Source organism: Nymphaea colorata, chromosome 3 (genome assembly GCF_008831285.2).
Source record: "Nymphaea colorata isolate Beijing-Zhang1983 chromosome 3, ASM883128v2, whole genome shotgun sequence".
Classification (NCBI taxonomy): domain Eukaryota; kingdom Viridiplantae; phylum Streptophyta; class Magnoliopsida; order Nymphaeales; family Nymphaeaceae; genus Nymphaea; species Nymphaea colorata.
In genome coordinates, this window is record NC_045140.1 from 23619777 (window position 1) to 23647356 (window position 27580).

Genomic DNA, 27580 nt, shown 5'->3' on the forward strand with positions numbered 1-27580 from the left:
CAAACTAATGAAATTACTGTTTGTCTTTAGTAAGTAAATTTGGGTTCTTTTATTATATGGACACAAATTTAAGATAATAATATCCCAGAATTAATCAGAAATGGCTGTTTTCTAACTAATGGTGCAAAACCCAGGTGAGCAATATGAAGCCAGACGCCCAGTGAAAGCAGGGAAGTGAAATTTTAAGGCAGAAAAGTGATTTCTCTCAACACTATGAAAAAACCACTGCTTTCGTCGAAACCCATCATGAATCACATTCCGACGAGTAGATTACATGCAAAATAAGCACTCAATTAGCTTCCAAAACGAAGAATTCAAGAGCTCATTTTATTGTCGCGCACAACCCCATTAGTAAAAGATCACAATTTAACAGGAGATCAAAAGAATTTTTGCCAAAGAAAGTCTGACTGCTCGTGAACTGAACAACCCACGATGAATCTCTATCCAAATAAAAGAAGAAAGAGAGAGCAAGAGAGAAGGCAGGATTTACCAGTCTGTCTTCGGGTATTTTCTGGAATCGGGACTTTAGATGGCATTGGAGGAATAAAATAGAACAAGGAAAGTGCAATATATAAATGTTGCAAAATCATGTACAAGTAATGGCTGCTTCATCGAGTGACTGTATAATGGACTAGATGCAGTAACACAGTTTTGAATCTATGGATGCTAAGCAAATTGCAAAAGCCTGGTAGCCAGTCAAGGGATACCTGAAGTTATTAGGAAAATAAATTCTTCGTAAATTGGCAGGAAGAAAATAATGAAGTACCAGTAGCTGCAAGTGAAGACACTTTACCTATAATCCATCAAGTATTTTGACTTTCCTAACTTTCCGAAAAGAAGAACTGTTTGCCCTCCGCCATCTTCCTGTCTCGAAGAAAACATAAAATTTTAGCATGAAAAAGTTTATCTAAAGAGATACTCGGTTCATAAATGAAAGGATTATTAAGCAAAAGTGTGGCAAGGAATGTGTATCCATGAATCACCTTCATTGTAAGCTGAAAGTTCTTAACTGATGCTTGTATAGATATGTCTGTCCTGCTTCTTTCTCTGAAATCTAGTTCATGTTGCTTTGAGCTCTAAATTGGAATGATGGGAAAGGTAATGAAAATGAATTAGAACAAAGCGATAAAAATCCCAAGATTAAGCTGTTGTATGAAATGACTACTTTTAGAGAGACAGATGAAATTTTAAATGCTATCACTACCAGATACGTACTGATGCATAAAAAAGGAGACTAAAAGTTTTAGGCAAAGAATGCAGGAAAACAAAATGTAGGGGTCTAATGGATCCTCGCACATAGAGGTTTGATTAGCACTAACTTTGTTGTAGTGTGGAGTTTTTGAGAATAACTGGTGCACTTTGCTCTTGTTCTCCTCCCAGTTCCTTGACAATCCTCTTGAATTGCGTACCTGTTTTATTAAGCCATTAATTTGATGAAAAAGTTAAGCAGAATAATGAACAAAATTAACTAACTTTTGAGTACATTTCACCGAAAAAACTACCTTATGAGTGCAGATGTGCAGTTTCATTCAATTAAGCAATCTTATCCACCATGGTTATGCTAATCAAGGACCTGTCTCATGGACAAGAGATTATGGCACTCTTTGTGTAGTTACTTGGTATGATTCAGAGGTTACAGAGTGATGCCTCCACAGGGGATCAGGAATCACTTGTGTGGTATTCAAAGTTGAATTACAGACAGTTAGTCGCCAAGTCATTAACGGCACAAGAGCAAAATGATTAAAGATCCACCCTTTTTTGCAAATGGGCCATCATAGTTGAAGAATGAAGCTGAAATTGTATTATTATGTTTGGCATGGATAAATTTTCTCTGTCCGAAGGGAAAAATTAAAGATACTGCTAAAGGGATATGAAAAAAGATAAATTGATTCAGTCTTCAGTCCATTTTTCAGAAGGCAAGCTGTAGAAGTAAAAGTCCCCAAAGAAGAGGCATTATTGAGCCGCCAGGCTTCTGACATTGAGACAAACCTGAAGAGAATTTTTAGCATGCTTTGATCGAGATTTTGGTACAAAAGCCTTCATCCTCCTGAAACTCCCAGTCAAAGTGGCTATGGTGGGAAAGAAACTGCAGAAGAGAAGAGTTACTACCTGACAAACCCAACAAAAACAAATAAAAAGACAGGAAGTTTTTAAGTCATACGTAGCAATTGCGACCAGTTTCTTGGAATCCTTCCACTGGACACCAAGAGAGATACTCTGTAAAAAAAAAAGCAACAAAATTGAAAAGTTATCATCTTGAAAGAATGCTGTAAAGCCTAAAACCCATTGACAAAAAAAAGATTGATGTATCAGTTGCAGCATTCTTTCCTCTCAGATATCACCAGAGAATCAAAATTACAAGTTTTTTCCAATAACATTTCATTGAGAGCTTGGGCTAGTAACTAGTAAGACTACAGCTTTTGAACCTGATCCCATATGTGGTAGCATGTGCCCATGAAATTAGCAGTTACGGTTCCAATGAAAGTTTCATGCCACTTAGACTTGATCCCAGCTGGGTTTTGTGCTACAATGAATTCAGATCTGCCCCATTTTCTTTGGTGGTAGGCCACAGCAAGTTTTCGATCTACCCTTCCTTGACCCTCCTACACCAAGAGCAGGACAATCTTAAATGAGGCGACCATGCTGTTGAGATGTAACTATGTCACCAAAAGTGGACAGAAGATTAAAGCTATGAAGTCTCTCAGAGGTCCAATTTGAACAGTAAACACCTCAACCTTATCAGTTTCAAAAATCGATGGATATAATCATGAAATTCACACATGAAACATTTGTATCAACATGGATGGAAGAGTTCATCATGAAAGGAAGATAAATTGCAGTGGAACTTAATATACAATGTAACAGAGAAATCAGGCTCGCAAGTAAGGATGAGAAATTTTAAGGTGAACTAAAAAATTAATCAGGTATCCTTTCTACCAGCTTACATTAGTGTAGAGGGTGTAAAGGAAAAATCCACCATGTTTGTCAGGCTGTTCTTGTACAATGTAGCAGGAACACCTTCCTATATCTTCTGGAAGTTGCCTATAGATTAGAGACCTGGGCATCAAAATAGGCAATGATGAAAGCTTACTCAAGGAAGAGATATTGACGGAAGCCATTAATGATTGAGCAGTAATCATGCATCCAAAGTTTCTCCGGCAGAAGGGAAGTCATTTAATGAATCAACATATAGAAGTTTCCCGCTAAATCAACTGCTATTTGAACAGGCTTGTCAACGGCGGATAGCAGTATCAAATTATACAATAGAACCATGGGAATTTAATACCCGTTCACATGCGTATCCATGCAAGGAAAATGCTGAAGGAGCTTGATATTTTTAAGATGAAAATTCTGTTGGAAGAGAACATTGAGATGTTCCTACAGGAAAGAATTATTAGAAATTTCATTCCTAAATCTAGCAAAACAGCATCGTGAAAAGCCCTTGAATGACTGTTGCATTGCTTCATATCTTTGTCGCCATTTATCGCTACTTACATTAACGACTTAGGTATGAAAACTAAGGTCTTCTTCAAGAGCGAGACTTGTCTTTTCGATGCTAATATTTCACTGCAGGTGAAGGAATAGAATTACGCAGTGTTGCTTCACTTTCGGAACAAAGGAGCAAGGAGGACGGACAAATTTAAGCAGTGCATAAAGCAGCCTTTTTTTAACCTCATTTTGAGATATCCTATGAATGGATTTTTTTTTTCCTGATTCAGTGAGAACTAAGCAAAATCTGATACCATCTTATAGATAAAAATTAATTGGTTTTGAACCATAGAACCCGACTAGCTGAGTGACTGAGTCAAATCTCTGCCGCATTCCATGGAATCGCTACATGTGCCAGAAGCTGGTCTCTTTGCATCTTTTCTTATGTTGCGCGCCGCTCAGTCAAGTTCTTCCAGTTTGAGGTTCGATTGTTGCATCTTTAACAGATAACCCGATGGAATATCCATGAGAATTAGTTTCAACACACAGAAGAATACGTATGCCAGAAGCATGCCTTTTCTCAGTTTCCATACGTGTAACATTCTGTAACACTTTGTGACGATGATGACCGTGATCATCACAAATATGTCATCGGAATTTGATCGCAGTGAAGGCAACGAGCGAAAGCATCGACATACTAACCTGTTAGAGAGGGTGGACCAAGCTGAAGCAGGAGCAGTCACAGCATTCGAATCGTCCCAAACACACATCGAATCGTTTAGGTTTGCATTGGTTTCAAACCATAAGTTCCTATTTTCTTTGATATCGACAAGACTGGCGCAGGAATTCGAGAAGAAACCTTTTCTCCTGTGAGACAAACCATTCTTAGTATTCCAACTGCTGCTAGCACGACCACCACCTTCTTCCATGGGCTTCTTGCCTCTGTTGGAAGACCAGCCTTGCCCGTAGAGCCCGTTTCCCGACGAACTACACAGATGCAGATTGAGTTCTCCGCTGCCACCATCTTCGTAATCCCTGAGGTCATTCAGAGGATTGAGATACAGAGATTTGAAAGAACATCCTTGCGAATGGACGCCATTTCTCGTAAATGAAGGCATAGTTTGTTCATATACTTCGGGTATCAGTGAAACAGAGGATATCTAGAAGATGGTCAAAGAGAGACAGTAGACAGAGCCGCAGAAGCAGAAGTGCAGAAGTGCAGCCTTAAGAGTCTGTTAGAAAAGAGCTTAGTTTTTTTATGGCTAGAGTCGAGAAGCTTGCTTACCAGTTCAGCTGTTTTGTTGGTTACTTTATCTTGCAGGAATTTCATGATTCTTCCTTCTTTTTTTTTTTACTATCGGTAATTTGTTCTTTTTGACAGCAACTCTGCGCCTTCGCGTGGCGATCGATGTTGACCTAGTGCTGCTTTTACAGTCTTCATGATCCGAAAAGAGTGAAAAACAAGCTTTTAGTGACACTGCCATTTGGATTATTCTCATGCGCTTCCACTTTCCCTTTTACCTCACTTTCTTTCCCTTTCCTGAACAGGCTGTGATGACAGTGACAAACGCTTAGACTGCTCCATTTTCCTGCAATTTTTATGAGATTTTCACGGGGTTGCATGCATTTTTTTTTTTGAGAAACTGCAGGAAAATAAGGAACTTGATAATTAAACGTGTAAATAATGCAGATTCGAAATATGTGAGTAAAAGACAACGGAGCACGCAAATCGCATTTGGACACTTTACTTTTAAGAGTTATGTTGGCACCCCACGTCTGTCCCAGCTAAGTCCCAAATAAATGGAGTTCGGATCAAAATATACAAAAGTTAGATTCTCACGGAATTTAGTATGGGAGAAAGAACCCATGCCAAAATCAAGCCATTCGAATCCTAGATCAAATTAGTAACAAAAGTTAATATATATATATATATATATATATATATATATATAATATATAAAATGGAAAAATATTTAAGAGAATCTATTTGTGAGATGTTTTACTCACGCTCACAATGATTTTCTATAAATTGTATTAATTCAATGAAAAACAAGCAGCTATCAGGCTTGATATACCAAACTTAATGTGATTCATATGAATTTTGTATTCTAAGTAGATCATATGGTGGAAATTAGGTTGAAAAATATGAAAGGAACCTGTACCGAAATACCCCTCTTTTAGTGTTATTGTTCCCCCTCTCCTCGGAGTTATTTCTCTTAGAAATTTGGCTGTTATTAACTTAATTTTCATTATTTATACCTACACAGATAATTCTCATTAAATGATATATGAGAGTCTAGTAGCTACCTATTTTCTTAATTCTAAAAAAAAAAACAACCACAGTGCCTTTTTCATAATAACGCCAATAACAAACATTAGCTTTTGAGTAAATTGAATTTTGAATTTTTTCTAAAACGAAAACAACAAAATGTTGAAAAAGTGGGCAGATTCTATATGCTGTTACTTTTTCCTAATTAAACCAGAAATTTCGGGGTGCCCTTCATGCAAACACGGTCCATTCCAATGGCAACATGTCAACAGCAATGATTGATGTACCATTAGTAATTTAATGGGTTACAGAAATCATTAAAAAAAAAACTATTGGTAGGTTTACATATGGCAGTACAATCTAATAATACAGATGTTCATCTTCTTAATTGACGCAGAGTGGTGCAATTCAATCGCATCACAATGTTCGACAAGGGAGAACTTTCAAATATTGTGAAGGCCATGCGACTCTATGACTCTCTGTGTAAGTTGAGACATGCAGACATTTCACCATCTGTAATCGACGAGGTTTTGGACTTTTAGAGCAAGGAAAAGAGGGAGAACGGTCTTCGGCTCTCGATAATCTCATACTCACTCAAAATCTTTAATAATAAGACAATATTAACAGCTTTTACTATGTAAATAAAAAACAATGATCTTTAACCTGCAACATGGTAGCAACCAACAATAAGTAGAATAAAAAGGGCCATTTCGATGATACTTCATTGTGATGACAAGCAACCCCACCCAGCAAGGATGCAAACAAGTCGAATGTGGTATGAGCTTTTTGTCATTTTGGGTTTGATTGAATTCAGTTTCAACACAACCTTCCAATGTATTTAGCTATCTCGGATCCGACCAACTTGCATTATGGATCCGCAGCGGCAGCCATGGGAGGGCCCATTTATTGGACTGGTGGGGAACAGGTCGGTCCAGTCCATTATTGCATCGAAGTCCGAACCTTCCATCTAGATCCATCCTTGTCGTTGCTTCGTCACTGAAAGGAGGGCTCAATAATATATCTCTGAAAATTTCCTGTCGACAATGGTGGCTTCGTCCTGATGTAGTTTGGTAATTTCCTCTGGTTGACGTGAACCGGAATTGAATGTAGTTTCCGTCAAAGAGTGTGCAGCCAACAGGCTTACCAACTGATGGGATCGACAACCGATGGCGATCTTCTCGTCAATTCCCTTCGTAGTGATTATCCTTTTTCCTGTTGGCAGATGAAATTTTGATCCGGAAATCACTGTTCATCTCATCTGTCGGTAGCTCCGGCCGATCAACCCATAGACGTTCGCGTTCCTCCTAGATCCCTACGCTCGTTCGTTGAGCATCGAATCATGAGTCCATGTGCATGTGGTGGTGGGGTGGCGGCGGTTCAGTCGTCGTCACCACCACGGAACCAGAGGCACATAGCGCAGCGCACGTAGCTGAAACTTTGTTACTGGAATTCACCGATTCCTAGTTCGTTCTCTTCTACCAACAAATTTATTTTAGCTTTTTCTATCCATTCACAGAGGTACACGCCTATATTTGTGCAACTTAGATAGTTTCTATCTTTTCAATATTATTGAGTTGTTCACGGTTTAAACTTGAGTTGCTTACTGATAAAGCGCACAAAGAAAAACAGGGAAAATTGTCTTTGTACCAGCATTGAGTTCTCAACATATATATATATATATATGTTCCTTTCATTGGACTCTTAAAGAAAAAATAGATGAAAGTTTTGTCTGCTGAATTTGAACGTTTGTCATTGTTATTCGATAGAGACAGGTTTGGTGCAAGTGATGAATGGCTGACAGCGGGGGTAGTAAAAGATTAGGTTAATTTTTATGCAAGTGGTGGAGGAGGAAAGAGTGGGCAATAAAGAAACGTCCAGTTGAAGACCTTGCGTTAAGTCCCAACTCTATCATGTGCAGTCCGAGTCTCGTAAAGGTTCCCGAACGAGGGCTCTTCAAGCTTTTTTCCTCTTAGCAAACACTTCATCATTTCAAAGAAGAAGACGTGTGCATTTGAAGGAATAAAAAAATATTAATGGCTCGAAAGTGCACCGAATTTAATAATGAAAGATTCAGTTTTCCATACTAGCTGTATAATCTAATAAATTGACAGCAACATTACATTGGATGATTGAGATTGGTAAGAATTATTTTTTCCAAATACCCCGTTCATGAAAGCCTAATGGTGCTAACAGCATGGTTCATGTGCAACGCAAACACGGGATGCTCAGAATGTGCATATGGCAATCTCTAAGTTCTAACACTACCATTTTGATGAAAACAGCTAAACAAACGCTCCATCTTATTAGGGGACTTCTGTTCCGCGCCACCCCACTTGATGCAAACAATGTCACCAGGCTCGGCAGAGGACTGACATTCCGAATCATGCATGAACCAAACAACCTTTGAGAGCTTGTTCTGCTAGTGTGCTAAGGACTTGAGAACAAAGTCTGTGCATAGTGTTAGGAGAGACATACAAACAGTGGACAAAGAACACGGTGGGACACAGGATTCCAGGAACTAGTTCTTGAGGAACACATTTCTCCATATATCAACATCATGGAAGTGTTGGGGAGGATGAAGAACGCATTCAAAGGAAGGAAATAGGACAAGATTTTGTTCATACCCACGCTGTAGGCTTTTATTTTTTTCCATGGAGAGTGAGAAAGGTTTGGAGCGTTTGTTAAGGAGAAAAGGAAAGAATGGACCAACTGGACCACAAGGCATTGCATGGACCTCTTTTGCCAGACTGGTGAGGTTCGTGGATGGCTTCATTGAGGCTCACCGCAAGATGGGGGATTCTGGACCATCAGATATGGTGGATGGTCCACTTGATCATGTCTGGTTCTGACCCGTTTGGCTTTGGATCTTTAAGTGAGAAGACGTCACCATTTGAATACCGAAGCAGCCGTTTGGCAATAGTAACAATAGTAATAACAGGTAAGCTTACTGTTTCATAAATCTGTCGACAAATTTATGTTCAATCTTTGACACAGATTTGTGGGACAACAATAAACTGATCCCATTTCTGAATGGCCCCTTAAGTATACTTTTGTTGACATTAGCATCAAAATGGACTTAATATTCAAGACTTGTAACTAGGTTTTGACACTGATGTTGCATAGTTAATCAGGTCTCACAGCACATTTTTTTCGCATAATTCCTAAAACATTCATCCCAAACTTAGCCAAAAAAAGCACCAAATGAAAGTTTAGCTATGATTCATCCTTTGCGTGTCTTTAAAACAATGTTAGGACCTGTCTAAACTTTAAAATAGTTTACAAGTGTTTGGATGTAGGTTAAAAGAAGAAAGGCAAAAAATCAAGGTAAATTTCCTTGGGTATATTTTGGGCGGATTTTTTTTTTTTTAAAGGAGAGAAAATTTCATCTCATTTTTAGTCTGAAAATGTTTTACTCTACTGAGATACATTTTTCGATCAACAATCTAACTACTGAAACCATGTAAACAAGAAGTCCGATCACAGAAGAACATTTATATAGAACAAAATTCAGGAAAAAAGGCCTAAAATAACTACTACTTTACTTTTGAGAAACACAGTAGCCGAACAATAGCTACAAAACACCGTATTCAATTTCAATTTTTGAAGCAAGACACAGCATTTACTTCACTAACGCCTACATTGCATATGATTACTTTAAGAAAGCTTGGATAATCGGCAGATATCCTTGAATCCTGCTTCCAATAACCTTTTCAAAACCACTTAAATTAAGCATTTCTCCTTCTTCAGGAATCTAGAAAGTATAATCCATGAGTCTCAACTAAAGCAAATCCTGCCCAGCGCTTGCTGGATAGATGCAACAAGCTGAACGCAACTGGCCCAATCAGTCTGATTGAAGATTAGGCTAAAGGGTAGCCCGCCGATTAATAATATAATAAAGCTATGAAAGCCTCAATTTCGAAATGTAGACATTCTTTATGAAACCGGAACGAAATAGCAACATATCTCTTCCTTGAGATCTATCTACCTGACTCCTTCCCCTTCTCTCTCCTTCACATTTTCCGACCATTCGGCTAGTTGTTCGGATGTCCCTCTCCTTTATGTGCTCCGGCCACTCGACTAGTTATCCGGTGGGAACACCAGAGCATGTAAATAGAGCCTAGCGGAGCAACCGGCATCGGTCACTGCCTAGTGTGACATTCGACAGTGCTCCTGGGTGGGCACAGACGAGTGAGACCCCATTACGCTGACACATCGGATCAGCAACGCGAATTTCAAGCCCCAACAAATTTCCGGCATAGTTGCTCAACAGGACACTCTTGACCACGATGTCACCTTGGCAGTTCGTAGGCGAGCCAGGGTGGGCAGCCACGGCGATAATGGATGCCAACAATCTTCAGCAGGATGCCAAGGGTGCTTCAGGGACAGCGAGACAGTCCTCCATAAAAAGTGATTGGGCCATATGATCCTTCCACGAACTGCTACCACTCTTGAAAGTAGGGATGGCAATGTATCTAATTTAGATCAGATATCCAACGAAGCTATTCTGAAAATTTTGAATATAAAAAAAAACATTCAAATTTAAGAAATGACATCTGATCAAATATACATAAATATTTAATCGACTTCAAGTACAAATTCGGATCAGGTTTATTTTTAAATAATTATCCTATATTCAATGTTTTTTACATTTTGAAAATCAGTTAAATTCAATTCTTAATTTGGATTTAGATATAAATGTAAAATTTGAATTTGGATCAGATTCAGATTGCAAAATCATATTTCAGATTCAAATTCAGATATGGCTTTTCTTTGTTTGCCTTTACATCGGACTATGATGTCGACATCCCTATGTGGAAGTGGCAGAGCCTATGTTCAGGGATTTGTTGGCTGAAACATTCTTAGGTGGTTTCAAGTGGTCTGCACTTAGGTAGGCCGGTGGATAAGCATCTTGGACCTCACACCGACTTTTTCTTGGGACGAGCCCAATAGCTTTGAAGGGCACCTTGGATTGTTCTCGGAGGTCAAGCATTCTTCAAGTGACAAGGGGGTTGGTGAGTAATGGAGAACCAACAGGACTTGTCAAGACCAGTCGACCGATATGATGATTGATCGCGAGTGACCTATAACGAATTTGGATTTAAATTCATGTATGAGTGATTAGGTGGAGAGGGGTTGCTTTATACATCTTAGTTTGTGCTGGGGATTTATGTCCGTCCGGGCTTTCCAATCGTTATAATAATTCTGTCCTCACAACTTCGGCGAACTAAGTCGTCAGGCTTTTTGGCGGGGGACGTATCACTAGGCTCGACTTCAACTTCGTAGGCGTTGAACACAAAAGTTGGAGGTATTCGAAATCACACCCTAACCACTCAAGATTGCAAAAACACACCTAAGGTTTCCGAATAAAAAAGTCCATAAGGACATATTCTGTCAAGATAATTGTTAAACCAGGAAAAGATTACCCTTTTGCCTTGTAAAAATTGGCATAAGAATGAAAATAACCTCGTGGATACACAAGTTTCCTTTAGATTACTTTCTGCAGAAAATAAAGAAAAAATATATTTATCAAAATAATTAGATTAAAAATTTTAAGTAAATTGAGTATTGACCTACTGATATTGTTGGGCATATTTGAAGAGAGTAATACAAACTAAGAAACTTAAAATTTGTTTTATTTGAAAAGGACTACATTAGTGTTAGACTTGGAAGTAAATTTGATATCGTTGGCCAAGTTATGCAGATTCATATTAATGTGTTTAGAAATAATGGAAAATGTAGAATCCTAGTTTATTTTCTTGAAATGCTTACATTTAACTGGTCCTCCTCGAGGGACAATGCAAAATTACATACCATTACAAAGTTAAAATGCCAGGTACCAAAAAGACAAGCAGACAAGATATAACCACAATACAATTACGTAAGCAATACAAATTATTAGAAAAATAAACGCATGAGAAACATGATAATAAGTAAAAACGGAGATCAAAGTAACAAAAACAGTACTTACTAGATTGCAGCTTCATTCAAATTAGAATGCAGTATGACAAAAAAGGAAAACAAAGAGCCAAGACAAAGCAATCAAATAAGTTAAGAATACCCAACAGAAAGCAAAAAATAAATCGGTTGAGTTCCCTGTCATCCCTATTTTTGCGGGAACCAGAGCTTCTGAGTTCAAAGGCAAGATTTCCATTTACAAAGAAGATTTTAGTAAACTTCAGTGTCTTCAACAACATGAATTCGTGACAAACAAAATAAATGTCTCAAATATATTGTCATGTCACTTATTCATTTATAATTATATAATGTATAGTTGTATACTATCAAATCTGATCAAAATTAATCAAGAGTGCAACAAAATCTAGTGAATTCTGACAATAGAAGCTTTTCAGTAATCAAGGTCCCAACAAAATCTAGTGAATTCTGTCAATAGAAGCTTTTCAGTAATCAAGGTCCCAACCTGGTAACCAACCACAATTTGAGCAGATAACTAACCTTAAACAATTTCCATGGAGTAAAGCACATTAGATTAGTCAAGTTACAAACATTAATGCTTTCGAAATGTGCACATGGCTGTGTACCTGTCCCATGACATTATGTTGCCAAGCTGAGTGTCAGATAGGACATTTAATAGAATGTCAGATATTTACAGCAGAATGGACAATTGATTGTCCATTTCTTTTATTTGTATATAACTCGTGTCACTCTAGATAAAAGAGCAGAAAAGACATCAAAAGAATACAATTGATGTTCAAAAACATCGGAGGATTTTTATCTTATGTATGATTACAAACACAAGGAAACCATCTGAAATGCTACTGGAAACAACAATATAGACATAGACAACCTTTTTCCTTTATATAGGCAAGCTAACAATAGACAGATGCCAACCAGTTTGAGCCAAAGCATCTTTGAACCCCTGCAACTTGAAGGTGCTAAGTCCAATCCCTTAGCCAGGTGGTTGAAAAATCTTGTCCGAGAATTATGGAATAGGTGACTATAAACAAGACAAAAAGAAAAGTACATATTACGACAAAGGAATAGAGGAAAAATGCCATCATAGGCAACAAAACCTAAACAGCTTTTCCAACCAATACTTCAGATTGCTCTTGGAAAAACAATTTGATAGCTTACCTTTCCAGTGGCAGGATTAGTGATGAATGCACTATGAAAAGAATTATTAAAAGAACAAAAAAAAAAATCAGCCTACTGGTTGGGCTTCAAAAAGAGCACAGCTGTGGGACTTCATTTCATAGCTTGATCTGTAGAAGATTGATATAAAGGTCAGAACGAGCACAAATTATAGCTCTATACACTAACTTGCCAATATGGTATATCTAATAAAGCGAAACTGAAGAATGAAACAAACGGAAATAGTAAAACAGAAAGAAGACTTGGGCTTAGTAATCTACCTCGTAGCTGGCTGATCAAGGGGAGAACCCTTCATTGAGAAAAATGTGGGATATGGAAGAGCAGTGTCAACTAGACAAAACCTACAAAAGGACAACGATTAATGTGGATTAGGATGGAAAATTGCTGGACTGGAAAAAAAAAAGGAATGCAATATAATGACTTATGAGAAATATCCAGGTATGGAAACTCTATCAGAAGCCAAAAAGAGGAAAAGGAAAATATGAAGGTTGATTTCTTTAGCCAATCACATCAGCAACTCATATCACATAAGAGGTGTCAAGCATTTTGCCGTCTCTGAAGCATAACTTTCGTCATGGTTTTCATCATGTTTTTCCCTTTCTACTTCTGACATATTTATCTAATTTTCCATTGTGATCCACAGATATTTGTCCAACAGCAATATATCAACTTTCCAGTTTTTCCTTACTGGATTATCTCCTGTTTTTATCAACCACATACCACAATGACATGACATCACACCCACAACAATTATCCAGTGCAGTTGCCTTTGATACTATAAAAGGTAATCACAGAGAAATCTTCCATTGGTGTTGAATCCTTGCAGGCTTATCAGGGCATACAACAACTTATGGCCATAAAGGATTTGTGAGTTTTGAGCTAAGTTGCTTCCAAGGGTTATTCACATACACAAACACTTTGAAGAATCCAAGCAGCTACATCTACATGATGCACATCTATGGGTGAAGCACTTCATCTATTATACAAGTTCTGACCCATGTTGAACATAGTTTTTGAAATGCTTTAAGACAACGAAGACCTCACACAAATGCACTTTCATCCAGCTGCATCAATTAACAAAAGAACCATGGCAATTATCATAGGCAACAGAAGACAATCTAATAGCTAGTGAACTAACACATGTTAAATATCTTGGTCCCAAACTACGAGAAAGAACATCTATACATGAATTTACCATGCCAGGTCTGTTGGAAGTTGAGGAAGACCAACTGTTATTGAGCAATCACAAGCATTGAAGGCAAGATATAAATCTCCAGCAATGAGCTTTGAACCCCTCTCACCCTTCTTTTTTTTCACAGTGACGGAAAGGAACTTGCTGCAAGAGCATTTAATTAACTCCCAGCACACAATAACATGCATGACAAAATCATAATCCCAAAAGGCTATCAGTAAATGTATCAGATTTGGAATCATAATAAAAGATTATTTAAATCAAAATGTACACCATGATTGTAAGTATCAGAATAATGTCATGTGCATATCTCAAAATAAACTATTACTATTTGATAGTCAGTTCTTCTGCATAAAAACTGTCCATTACTTTCTTGCGATTAAACCAAAGAGGCAATGCAAGTCACAAATGCACAACTGGTGACACCCATCATATTATGAACATTGAGTAAATTATAATGGTTGAGCATATACTGAACAAGCACTGAGATGCTTATATCAATACCAACAGGTTTTAGTAACACACACTGACACACATTTGACAACCTGCGGAACTCCAAACATATCCAATTCTGGAGGACAAATTGATCGATGTCTCTATAAATATCTGCACCTAAACCTTGAAGTCTTGAATGCAGAATAAATCTGGATAAGAACATCAATCTTGTTTAATCTAATATATCATCAGCTAATAAGAGGAGCCATATTAGGTTCATCTTAGCATGAGAGTGCATGGTATTTCCCTCTAAAGAACACAAAAGAAAAGCTGCAAGCAACAAATGATTGGTGATATTCAAAACGACTGCCATTGCATATTTAATACAACAGTTTATTAAAAGAAATACCAAGGTAAGAAAAATACCTAGATGCATCATTCCACAGTGGCTCAGTTAAATTAGGTCCATGCCAATCTAGGTAACCAGCCTCTACGAAATTCTTCCTCTGAAACAATATAGTTTGGCAAAGCTCATCAGTAATTATGGCTACAGTCACTGCTAAGTTAAGATTAAGAACATAAACTACAGACTGAATCAACTAATATTAGGAAATTTCATTATGGTGAACAATATTCAAGTACAAATACAAAATTTCTGCATAACAAGAGATATAAAACATAAAGACGAAGGAATTCTTTATTATGTATTCCAAGAATGATTACAAACTAGCAAAGAAATTGAAATCGCATGACCAAAAGAATCATGTGCCTGCTGTTTGTGGACCGAACTCTCTTCAATTGCCCTACGTATGGTGTATCAAGAACCTCTATATGAGAATATATGCAGATATCCATAAACCCTTTCAGCTAGAACTTCTGCTTCACTCTTTGAACCTTTTCCAGATGCAAACTCCGAACCCTTTCAGGTACAACCTCTACCATCGATTTAAAACAATGTTTAAGAAGCAAGATGATTCTGATATCTCATGCCCTATATCACATGAATGCAGCGTTAAGTTTGTACGATATGGATCGGGTCACTCAGACCCAACCCATTTGATCCATTCGCCCAACACATCATGGGCGGTGGCATACTTGTGAATCTTAATGCTATTTTGTGTATTTTATGTTGTACCCTAAATTGTGATTAGTATATAATGATAACAGGCAGACGTCATTTGCTGTTGCTCTCTTTCATCTCTCTCTTGCTTGGACGTGCAACCTACTTCTCTTTTCCTCCTCCTGCATCTAACTTCATTCAGTGGTTTGGTATTAGATATCAAAATCTTACATGGTATCAGAGCCAGGTTTTTCGCTTGTTCATCCAATTCCACGCCTTGGTCCAAAACAAATACTCTAGTAATATCGTGCATTTCCAATGTGATGGTGGTGATGAGTTCATTTCAAATGAATTTACTACTGAGTATTTACTAAATCATGGGATTACTAGACAGATTTCTTGTCTACACACACCACAACAGAATGGCTGAAAGAAAACATAGGCACATAGTTGAAAGTGCTCTCACCTCTCAGTATGATGCATAACACTGATATGCCCATGACTTTATGGACTGAAGTCTGCCATACTGTTGTTCATGTTATTAATCGACTGCCGCTATCCATGCTTGAAAAAAAATCTCCATTCTTTATTTTACATCAAGAGCAGTCAAATTATGATGAGTTGTCTGTTTTTGAATGCATCTATTATGTTCATGTTGATGTTTCTTTGAGAAATGAGTTTCAAGATCGAGTTGTCGTGTGTAGATTTGTGGGTTATGCAGAAAATTATAAAGGCTATCGCTGCTACAATCCAAAGACTGGACATGTGCATATTTCACGACATGTTGTTTTTGATGAGCTCAAGTTGAAGGATTTAAAGGAGCCACAAGCAACACTTAATGTTAGAAATGATGTATATGACTCATGGCTGAATGCTGAAATATTAGACCAAGGAGCTGATACACACCACACACAAAGTGACAGAACTATTGATGAGCTCGAGACAGCCACAAACACTCAGATGGACAACATACCTTCATCTACTCAGACCAATAGCATGAGCATGACTTCACCTAATCGGTTTTCAGGAGTGGTGTATAATCGACGAACAGTTACAGCTGATCCAGAAACTGCCACTACTTGTCCACGTAGATCAAAACGTGTGCGGCACCCTATTGATAGATGGGTAAGTTATGATAATTTCTCTTTGGATTTTCAATTCTTCATGACAGAATTGAACAAAAAGATGGAACCAAAATGCTATGAGCAAGCGTGCAAAAGCAAACATTGGATCGAGGCCATGAATGAAGAAATGGCTGCTTAAATGAATGTCAAACATGAGAGATTTTTCCTCGTCCAGATGGTAAGAATGTAGTGGGTTCAAAATGGGTTTACAAACTCAAGTATAAACCTGATGGAAGCATTGATAGATATAAGGTTCGACTCATGGCTAGAGGCCTCACTCAGCAGTACGGGGAAGATTATGATGAGACTTTCAGTCCAATCATCAAGATGGGAACGATCTGGGTTATCATCTCTCTTGCCGTCTCATATGGTTGGAATTTATATCAATTGGATGTTAAAAATGTTTTTCTTCATGGCTTTCTAAAGGAAGAAGTTTACATGGAACAACCTGATATGCTACCAATGATCCAACCAAATGGGTGTGCAAATTACAAAAATCACTATATGAGCTTAAGCAAGCATCTCATTCATGGTTCGATAGATTTTCCCTCCATATACAACAGGCTGGTTTTCTCAAAAGTTCACTTGATCATTCCTTATTCACCTATCATTCATGTGAAGATACCACTTGGCTACTCATATATGTAGATGACATAGTTCTTACTGGAAACTCTTCATGTCATATATCTTATGTTAAGGAGGTATTGTAACAAGAATTCAAGATGAAGGATCTCGACGAACTACGGTATTTCTTGGGTATTGAGCTTGACAGAAAACGTGACACATTAACTCTTACGCAATATAAATACACTCTTGATATTTTGGATAGAGCAAATATGACAAATTGCAAGCCCATAAATACACCTACTGTTCTCAACACAAAATTAAATGCCTCTGATGGGAGTGATGTCTACCCAAATCATAGTTTCTATCGGAGTACAGTTGGCATGTTGCAATATCTCACTTTTACACGCCCAGACATAGTATATGCTGTGAATCAAGTCTCTCAGTTTATGCACGCACCCACCGAAGGGAATTTGGATGCTACCAAACGTATTTTGCATTATCTTAAGACTACTCTTGGGGATGGACTCGTCTACACAAGACAGTCAAGTGTTTTGAATGGCCACAACATTTCCACTTATACTGATGCAGATTGGACAGGTGATCTAGACGATTGACGATCAGTTTCTAGTTATTGTCTCTTTATTGATTCCAATCTTATTTGTTGGAGTAGCAGGAAACAACGTACAGTTGCCAGATCTAGCACTGAGGCAGAATATAGGGCAATGGCTGCATGCACAACTGAAGCTTCATGGTTACGTCATCTGCTTGGGGAACTCTCCCTTCCCATTGCTCAGTCATCTCTATTTTGTGCCAACCAAAGTGCGATCAAGTTTGCCTTCAATCATGTTCTACATAATTGCACTAAGCATATAAAGATTGATCAACACTTCATTCGTCAAAAGGTTGCAGAAGACGAGATTGTTCCCAAAACGAGATTGTTCCCACTTATATAGCCACGTCTGAACAAGTGGCTGATCTTTTTACCAATGGACTCACAGGGCACCATTTCTGGGAATTGAAGAATAAGTTGTGCATGATCAAACCCCATGCACAACCTGAGGGAGGCTGTTAAGTTTGTACGATATGGATCGGGTCACCCAGACCCAACCCATTTGATCCACACGCACAACACATCATGGGCGGTGGCATACTTGTAAATCTTAATGTTATTTTGTGTATTTTATGTTGTACCCTAAATTGTGATTAGTATATAATGATAACAAGAGGCAGACGTCATTTGCTGCTGCTCTTTTTCATCTCTCTCTTGCTTGGACGTGCAGCCTACTTCTCTCTTCCTCCTCTTGCATCTAACTTCATTCGATGGTTTGGTATTAGATATCAAATACATGCAAGACCCAAAGGAAGGTCACAATTTGGTTATCTTTGGAATTATATGAACATTTTTTTGTAAATTGTTTGAGAGAAAAGTCCTATATGTTGCAAAAATAAGGCTCTCATTGGGAATTGCAACAAAAGATGGAAACTAAAAGGATAAAAGTGAAACCCGAAGTATATATTGCCCTTTGTCCAGCCTCTTTCTCCCTCTGCCAAGCCAGGTAAGTTTTCTCATCCTCCTTCATTCTCCTCCTCCACCACCCACCCTGCTTGGTGACTGCCGCACCAAAACCACCCTAGAACTCACAGCCATGTGACATACCCAATGCCTTTTGTTTTACGGGAATAAGGCCCAAGCTGCATTTACTTAGTTCCTTTGCAACAGCTGCCTTTGTGAATCTTTTAACAATTTACACTAACCTGACTTACACTTGTACCAGAAACACAAACAAAAATCAGTTAACAAACCACCTGGTCTGTTTGACTTGGAGCAGCAAGGCCAGTGAAGCTCTCTACACATCCTCCTACTTGATGAATGAAAGGTCAACAACAAAGTTCTTTCTCATGTTAGAGGATGACTGACTTAGCATTCAGGTCTCTGAAAAACAGTGAACTGAAATATGTTTGTACTTGGGATTTTAATATAGGACATTAGCAGATTGATGAAAACATAATATACTTTGGATAATGTAGACAATTTGGGAATAAATTAAGATGCATGTGGTCACGAATGTCCAGAGCAAAAGGATGTTCTACAGGACTGAATGAAAACCAAAACTCATGCACAGATTTGAGCATAATGGACAAACAAACAATGAGAAGAGAACATGGACGTAACATGGTCACAAAAAGTCCAATCTAAGCTAAATGTGGAAACAAGGCAGAGCTGGAAAATGTTTAGCTTGACTCTAAAAGAAGGAAATAATTGAGAATCTGGCCAAAATACTGTTGACATATTAAATAGAAATTTTTATACACGACACAAGGACATGCTAGCATAACCAGAACCCACTCCACTCATGCACATCTCCGATTTCCTCTCACCAGATCCACTCATGCTCCCATTGCCTCTCCTTTGCCTTGCCTCTACTATGCTTGCCTAGCAGGATTGACTTTTATTGTTAATCATTCAGAGAAGAGTACTAGTTGATATTATCCAAGCTTCTACCATCCGTAATTTATCTGACGCTCAATATGTTTGATGCATCTCAGTTTTGTGGCACCCTAGATTGGACATGCGCAAAGTACCATAGACTTTTACCATTAAATCAACTTGTTCAACAGTAGGCCAGATAACCTTTTTAAGTAACGTGAATTTGAATTTGATGCTGCAAGTGAAAACAATATTACAGTTGGATGCTTTTAACATGTAGTGATATGAAATTATGAAAAAAGTCAACAGATACTAAATATATCCAAGTGACATTAATAACCACAGTAACAAAATTGCATGACATTCATATGCTACTTGCCTGAAACAGCTCACGCTTCTCCTTCCTTAATGCACTAAGAAATGTAAGGAACTGACAAGTTTGAATACCAAAATCTGTATGCAGACCACTCCAATCAAATGATTTCCTAAAACACCAGCAGAATCAGAACTTTAAACAATGAACAGAAGATTCAAAAATTATGATCTTATAAGATACAGAATCCTCAGGATGAAATACCCAGAAGTTGAGTAAAAGAAGATACTCAACTTCCGTAAAAAGTTTTTTGATGTTTTGTAAGTAAAATTGCAGAAAACTCTTCTTTTCGGAATTCCAGCAGTTTTCTGACAAAACTAAAATTAGAAAAAAAAAAATGAAACTTCAGAGAGATCATTCTGAGAATTTGTTGAGAACAAGATTTGCGATCCATCTATAAGTACACCCACTGTTTGTTTATCATATTTCCATTTTCAAGTATATGCTATGCCACAAGGGTGCGGATGCGATACGGGGATACGGGTGTGGATACGGCAATTTTCAAAATTTTCGGATACGCGGACACGGCTACATTAAATATTCTAAAAATGATAAGATTAAAAAAAACATTAAATTAATAGTTCACTCTTACAATCTTGTGAGAAAATGTGTTTTATCACAAAAGTACTGAATATTTGAAAGGATTGTTCATGGAAATAATTGGATGCATCACAAAAAATTGATAAAATGAAAAAAAAAAATTTATTTTTTATTTTTTGCCGTGTCCTAGCCGAGTCCCGTGTCGGAGAGTCGATACGGGTACGCGGTCTCTTTAGCCGCGTCCATGTGACATAGAGTATATGTTTTAAGGTTGTCTGTCCACAAAATAACCTTTTATTTATTTTTTAGCATTTTATTTTTGTATGTTAATTTCTTTTATTCTGGGTGTTCATCCTCTTCAAGTATTCCCTTCTTAAAATCTATCTCATTCTCTTCAACCATTCTTCTTCTCAAATATGATGCCTAATTTCTCGAAGTCCTAGTATTTTCTCTTGGTTTTTGACCTTACTATTATCTAGATGTCAAAAAATGTATTTCTTAAAGACAATCTCAAGAAAGAGGTTTATATAGATCCTCATCTACATTATATTATTAAACAAGAGAAAGTTTTAAAACTCTAACAACTTAAAAGTTAAAACAAACGCCAAAGGCTTGGTATGAAAAATTCAGTAAAGTTGCTACTAATTTTGGTTTAGGATTATGTTTTACGGACACTGCTTTGTTTGAAACAAGGACAAAAACCAAACAGTTTTATATCCAGATCAATGCCAATAACAGGGAGCAAATCAAATTAAGCAAATGCTGAAGGAGACACTTTGAAATGACAAATCTTAGATACCCAAGGTATTTCTTGGGTATATAAATTGCCTAAGGTCCAAAAGGTATATTTCCCTTTGAATGAATTTTGCTGCAGATATTGCTGACAGATCAGGTATGGTAATAAGCAAGATAATATCAAAGTGATTAATGCAAAAATAAGAACTGACAGCAGAGAAATTCTCAACAGTCAAGAGAGAGATTGCAATTCAAATATGTTAATTTTTTCCCAAAAAACACTCGGAGAGATTTTGCAGAACATATTGTGGTATGATCATGATATTTTCATGAAAAATTGAAAGACAATATTTATTTTTAACATATAACAAGAACTGTGTTTCTCCTCTTTTTATTTATTTTGGAAATATTATCACAATATCTTGAAAATATTGCCAACATTTATGACTAACACGAGAATTTGCCAGAATAGAAAATGAGTTGATCATTAATTTATTTTTCCTCTTAATACAAGAACCACAGGAATAGTGCTGCCACCTCAATTGCAATGACCACTTAACCACACCCAGCACCAGTTCATGCATTAAAAATATTTACTCCAACCACTTGCAAAGTTTATTGTTTTACTTTTAAGTTATATTTTTCTGCCCAATAAACCATTTTGCCAATGCAGTCCTCTACAGAAAACTGGTTTACTGGACAATTTTAAGTAAAACATCCAACAAAAACGCGTATGCCTGCTCTTACACTCAACATCATGAAGGATCAAACTACGGGAAAAAACATGCTGCAATATACTTCAGTAATTTCAATGGTCATTATGGTAGGAAATGAAAAAAAAAAAATGCAAACAGAGTACCTGTTAATATAGAGTGGTGACCCTCCTGTTGATTGACCATATTCATCACCCATATTGACAATAGGAACACCAAGCGACACATAGAGGATGAACAGAAAATTGTGAATCTGCAAAACAAAGAAAAGTCAGAATCAAGCACAACAACAGGAATTTTCAGAAATTACCACTGTAATTTCCAAAGTAGAGGGGCCACCTGTCTCAATCGTATTTCTAGAACACTACTTTTACTCGATGCACCTTCTTCACCACAATTCCAGCTGAAAAAGATCATGAGAGATATAGAACCATATGTGGAAACACGTCCGATAAAGAAATTACCCACAGCAGATTTTGGTAAAATAATAGCAAAAGAGCCAGATAATCAAGCATTCCTGTTATATCAAATGAAGGCAAAGGACTAGAGAAAAAATCATGGAAGGGGAAAGATCGATGCTTATGCCACCATAAGGAAGTAAAGGAGGGGTGACAAGTAAAACAGCAATCAGAATAGAAGAAACGAGTACTCAGGATTTTTGCTTTTTTTTTTTTTCACAGTACCCTGGTTAGCCAGCAAAACAGAATTTCTGCATTATTTGATGACAATGTACAAGCTCGACTCTGAGGGATTGTTATTAACCCCATTTGCAAGGTGCATATGCAGACATGAGAGAGAGAATGAGAGAGATCACAAAAATGTGTCACTGCAACAACCTCTTCAGTATGTTGGTTAGTGGGTTACCATGAAACCCTGCTGACTACTTTTCTATCAGTTCCTTATGGTAAAATATTCAACTGTCTTTGCTAGTTAACTTGAAACCAACAATTGGTAAAACCTAAAATAGCATTTGTATAATGTCCAAAACCTAGCCTAAACCCCCATATTCAGTATAAACCAGGCTGTAAGTGTCAAAACCCGGTATGGACAACCCCTCAATAGCCTCTTTTTTTCACATTTTCCGGTCCGTTGAAAACCATTCACATGCGCAAGAATTTCTCTCATTCTTCCATTTTTTCCTTCCTGATGGCCTTAGGGATGTAATCACTTGGGGTCCAGAAAATTAATAGGACAAAAAAATAAGTCCTTAGGTTTTAACAGCCTATACTCCAGAACTGATATAATATTCTTCAACAAATCTTTACAACTTTCAACAAATGAAAAAAAATATACACACACTCATATATATATATATAACATTATTCATTGATAAACATGGTTTCCCTTAGCTGTCAAACAATTACATCTGTCATGCGTCCAACAATAGCACTCCATTTTATTGCCTACTGTTACCATTGCCTCTATCACTGACTCTCCACAGTTGCTAGTACATGAGTACATCAACCATATTACTATTTTACCTAATGCCATTTTCATACAGTAATTTTAAAAGTCACAATCTCAACCAATTACGGGACCAATTTCTTGAACTTTTGTTTGGTATCCATTTCTCAAGATCACCAAAGCTTGATTGTAGACTTGTAGCGCCCAAGACAACAAGCACAATAGCAAGGGAATAAGACCTACTGACAATTGAATATCGTGTAAGTTAAACAAGGAATTGAAGTACAAGAGTATGAAAAGCAATAGAACAGGGTGAAGCAGTAAAAGCATCCTCCCGAAGAAAAGGCAGAAGCACAAAAAACAAATACCTAGACAAGGTCAAGGAAGTAAATAAGTAACAACCGGACAAGAAACCTATATCAATCTGCCTTTAGCAGTCATCCTTGTTGAGAAAATAGGAGAGAGTTGAGAGAAGCTAGAGAGGAGAAAAAAAGAGAGAAGGGAGCAGTCTGCCATGCAGCTTCTCCTCTTCCATTAGATTAAAAACTAATTAAGGTTATGTCTAAGCCCTTACATAAAGAGTCCAATAAGCAATTAAAAATTCAAAGAACTACCTAACAATAAAATTCCAAAATACAGAAGACCTCAAACCAGTATGTTTTCTCAACAATCCTCAAAACAGAAAAGGATACATACAAAGACTGGAAAGAAAAAGAAGTTACTAAGTTTTCACCTGAACTCTTCCGAACTCTCAGTCCTACTGCAAGAAATAAAAGATTCTGAACATTTTATTCACCATCGTTGACTAGGTTAAAATTTGAACAGAAAGAGCCCAAATGAAACATGTGCCAATACCTGAAACAGACCAAGTCCACAAGTGACAGCCCAAAGTTCCTTGTAATAAAATTAAACGAGAATCCAGGTCCCCTACCATCTGAGAAGATGTCACTACTGCCATACATTTCCAATAGATATGGATTACCTATTCTGGTGTAGTAAAAAATATCTGAATCGGTTGGAGTGTGTGTGTGAGAGAGAGATAGAAGGCATCTGCAAGGGTAACTGGACAAGGGAAATTAAAGAGCTTAATACCTTCCACAAAGACGAGTTGCAAGATTGCTTAAAAGACCTTCACCCCTCAAAAACTTTCTCACATCGTAACAGAATTTTGGATTAACCTCTGCCCACCTTTTCCAATGTGGAAAAGAAATGTCCTGCCCAAGTATACAACTTAGGGGAATCCAGAACCAGAAAAAGAGAGAGAGAGAGAGAGAAGAAAAAAAGAAAACTTTCAACAAGCATATCAATAAGAGAGGGAGAACAACAGCGATAGTTATCAATGTGTTATAAGAGAAAAGTAATAACTGTGGAATATGTAATACACGTATAAAAAATAGAAGATCATGATGAAAAGTACCTTGTGCAATGCCTCAACAGGAGAGAAGCCATCAGCTATCAGCTTGGTTTTGGAAAGAACTGGATCAAAAGAAATAGCCTCAATCAAAGGGGATCGGGTTAAAAGCCCCACAGATGGCCCTTCAATAAGTGATGCAGCGTCAACGAAAACAAATCCATCAATGTGATAATCATTCACCCAATGCCGAAGACTGTCCATAATCTGGGAAACAAACACTCGCTAGTCAAAATAGCCACCATCATGCAAGACAGGGATGCTTAAGATGCCTATGAAGATATAAAAGCAGTTACTTTCTTAATGTGAGGAAACAAAAATAAATGTCCCATAGATTAGCAACAAAAACTTTTATTGTAATGCCATGAAAAGTTGAATCAAGTTGATTGAAAATTTTATTCACTGTATTTTTGTGTTATCGTATTATTACTTATGTTCCAAGTTATTTCAACAAATTTTCATAACAATGAGACCTTTAAAAGGGTGAACACCCTCGAGTCCCTTCTCATGCTTCCAACTTATTTGCTTCATGTGTTCTCTACCTTTTATTTTTTATCCTTATTTTAATTTTCTTTTCCTCCTCCCCTTTTAGTTACAACCTTTTTCTTCTCTTTAACCCTTCTTTTCTTTTCTCCTCAAATTTTACAGTGGATCCAGTCCAAAAATTGATCTCTGGTTTCAGCAAGGAAACTTCAGCTAACATTAACAAGGATAAAACAGCCTTCATTTATGCGGAGGAGGGAGAGTGCGCGAAGAGGATTTATTGGGAATCAATCTTAACTATGGAGGAAGCCCTAGTCATAGATATGGAAGCAATCTTTGCTGCTCACCATCATCATAGGAAGAACAAACTACTTACCAATTTTGTGGTTATAAATTGACAAAATACAAGACCTAATGCAACCCTGAAGTTCAATATTTGAAACAATTTTGTTGGATATACAGCTAGTTGTGAGAAAGATTCCGACTTTCTGTCACTACCTGACAGTAAATGTTTTGTTCCTCCTACACATTTTCTGTTTTAGCTTTCCAGTCCTTTTATTTATTGGAAATTTCCATTGCTTGTATCTCATTAATGCTGGTCTCAGAGTACATCGAAGGCATTTACTGGGCTCCACATATTGAGAAGAGATCTTTCGGTATAATCCAAAATCAAATCAATTCCTTTTTCTATTTGGCAATTATGTATTGTTGTTTCCCCAATGTATTAAGGAAATAGGTCACACCAACATTGCCAATTGAGAGTGCTGTGTTGTTGTTCCTTCTTCCTCTTCCTAAAGTCTACATGTTGATAAATTTCACTTTATTTCTTGAAATCTGAAACGGTAGGAGGATAGTGTTTAGACAAAAGACTTGACATTGTCTCAAAAAGGTATATCCACGAATATTTTCATCTTCTCCATCAAGTCAAGAAAATTTTTTTCTTCTTACTGTTTCTTCTTTCTTTCTTGATTCTCAACTGAAACTTGGTTTCTGTCCTTGAATATCTCTCATATACTATTGTTTGTTATCCATATGTTCTTTTCTTTGGGGTCAATCAGAAAAAAAACCATAATTTCATTTAGAGAAAAGTAATAATAATAATAATTTGTTGGATTATGGAACTTCCTCTTGCCCCCTGCACTTGTCTTCCCCATTCTTCTTCCATCTTATTCTTGTTTGGCTGCGTAGTTCTCAAGCAAATGCATCAAGGCATGTGGCATGTCAACTCTGAGGCAACAACTTATGTTACAAGTGACATTAGTAGGCACTTAAACTTAGTTCATTGTTTTGATGAAAACAATATTGTAACTGGAGATGGATACAAATACTCTATATTTTTCTATGCTATGATTTATAAATAGCCATCACGACCACCTTATTTCCCCAAAACATTAGAGAAACTGAAAACAATATTATATCATGGACAAAAATGTGTAACTATATAAATAAAAAAAATGCATGCGCATACTTTTGAGGACCAGAATGTCAAAGAGAATGAGAAGCCACCATGACATATCTTTAGATAAAAAAGGGGAAAAAAATGCACATAAGGCCTATATAATCAGAACAAAATAATAAATATTTTACCATCCTTTGGACCACTGGAGTATTGCAATTTAAACGACGGACAGCTTCAGATTTGGGATTCCTGTATACACAAACTTACACATATAAGTTCAGTTTCTAAAAGATTCTCCATCTCCCCCCTCCCATCCCCCGCCCCCAATAAACAGAGAAAAAGAAAAAAAAACAACAGTGTTAGACTGTTAGTTCAAGTTCGTAAAATGAATTCTTTTTTTTTAATGATAATATATTCACCTCTCAACAATGTAATAAGAAGAATTGTCAATTCCAGAAAATGACGTTGCCTGAGAAGTAGAATCTCTTCCTTCTCCAGTCTGAGTAAAAATGACTTCTAAAAGAACCTGCAGTGTCATAGAAAAATGTGAGCCATAAGGGCACCAGTCATAGTGCATTATGATCAGAAGCTGTTTATCAAGGAATTACAAGCCTAGCTCAAAGAAAATTAGATCACATTTTCATGAAAGAAACGAGATAGGCCAAGACTTCAAATCTATGCTTCACAAAATGATCCAACTGTACCAGGAAATGCACCACTATAACATCAAGAAAATAGAAAATTTTGAGTAGATTACATTAGCAAAAAATTGTAGCAATTAGCAAGAACAATTGTGTTTCTGTGTGTGTATATATATATATATATATATATATACACACACACACACACAGACACACAATTGTTTGCAAATGCAATCTATTCCAATCTTTTTATTTTTCTATTTTTAC

At 37.1% G+C, this 27580-nt stretch overlaps 2 protein-coding genes across 4 annotated transcripts in view; both read right to left on the reverse strand.

The window, feature by feature from the left end:
* Positions 1 to 549: 549 nt before the first annotated feature.
* LOC116249748 (tubby-like protein 8) lies at positions 550 to 4711 on the reverse strand. 3 transcript variants are annotated; one of them, XM_031622990.2, is made up of 9 exons: positions 4132 to 4711; positions 2946 to 3042; positions 2427 to 2603; positions 2162 to 2217; positions 1990 to 2086; positions 1320 to 1409; positions 984 to 1076; positions 794 to 864; positions 550 to 707 (listed from the first exon to the last, which is right to left on the reverse strand). In XM_031622990.2, exons 1-9 carry the CDS (start codon positions 4545 to 4547, stop codon positions 632 to 634), a joined length of 1173 nt encoding a protein of 390 aa, XP_031478850.1. In that variant the 5' UTR covers positions 4548 to 4711; the 3' UTR covers positions 550 to 631. The 3 variants fall into 3 exon arrangements, with proteins under 3 accessions (XP_031478850.1, XP_031478849.1, XP_049932465.1); XM_031622989.2 differs by having other exon boundaries at positions 2946 to 3057; XM_050076508.1 differs by lacking the exon at positions 2427 to 2603 and having other exon boundaries at positions 2946 to 3057.
* A 7553-nt stretch (positions 4712 to 12264) lies between these two features.
* Positions 12265 to 27580, reverse strand: part of LOC116249791 (isoamylase 2, chloroplastic) — a 38273-nt gene continuing 22957 nt past the window's right edge. The window contains exons 15-28 of the mRNA XM_050076801.1: positions 27092 to 27198; positions 26861 to 26921; positions 24797 to 24997; positions 24472 to 24593; positions 24235 to 24330; positions 24113 to 24139; positions 22315 to 22378; positions 22122 to 22228; positions 19994 to 20099; positions 14862 to 14941; positions 14004 to 14144; positions 13069 to 13149; positions 12867 to 12918; positions 12265 to 12653 (exon numbers count right to left, since the gene is read on the reverse strand). Of these exons, the coding sequence (XP_049932758.1) occupies positions 12639 to 12653; positions 12867 to 12918; positions 13069 to 13149; positions 14004 to 14144; positions 14862 to 14941; positions 19994 to 20099; positions 22122 to 22228; positions 22315 to 22378; positions 24113 to 24139; positions 24235 to 24330; positions 24472 to 24593; positions 24797 to 24997; positions 26861 to 26921; positions 27092 to 27198 (1260 nt within the window). The 3' untranslated portion in view covers positions 12265 to 12638. The remainder of the gene's footprint in view (positions 12654 to 12866; positions 12919 to 13068; positions 13150 to 14003; positions 14145 to 14861; positions 14942 to 19993; positions 20100 to 22121; positions 22229 to 22314; positions 22379 to 24112; positions 24140 to 24234; positions 24331 to 24471; positions 24594 to 24796; positions 24998 to 26860; positions 26922 to 27091; positions 27199 to 27580) is intronic.

Coding starts and splice junctions, on each gene's coding strand:
- LOC116249748 (XM_031622989.2), bottom strand. CDS start 4,547: ATGCCTTCATTTACGAGAAATGGCGTCCATTCGCAAGGATGTTCTTTC. Junction 1,410..1,989: donor ATGCTAAAAATTCTCTTCAG/GTTTGTCTCAAT, acceptor TTAATAAAACAG/GTACGCAATTCAAGAGGATT. Junction 865..983: donor ACTTTCAGCTTACAATGAAG/GTGATTCATGGA, acceptor TCTTCGAGACAG/GAAGATGGCGGAGGGCAAAC.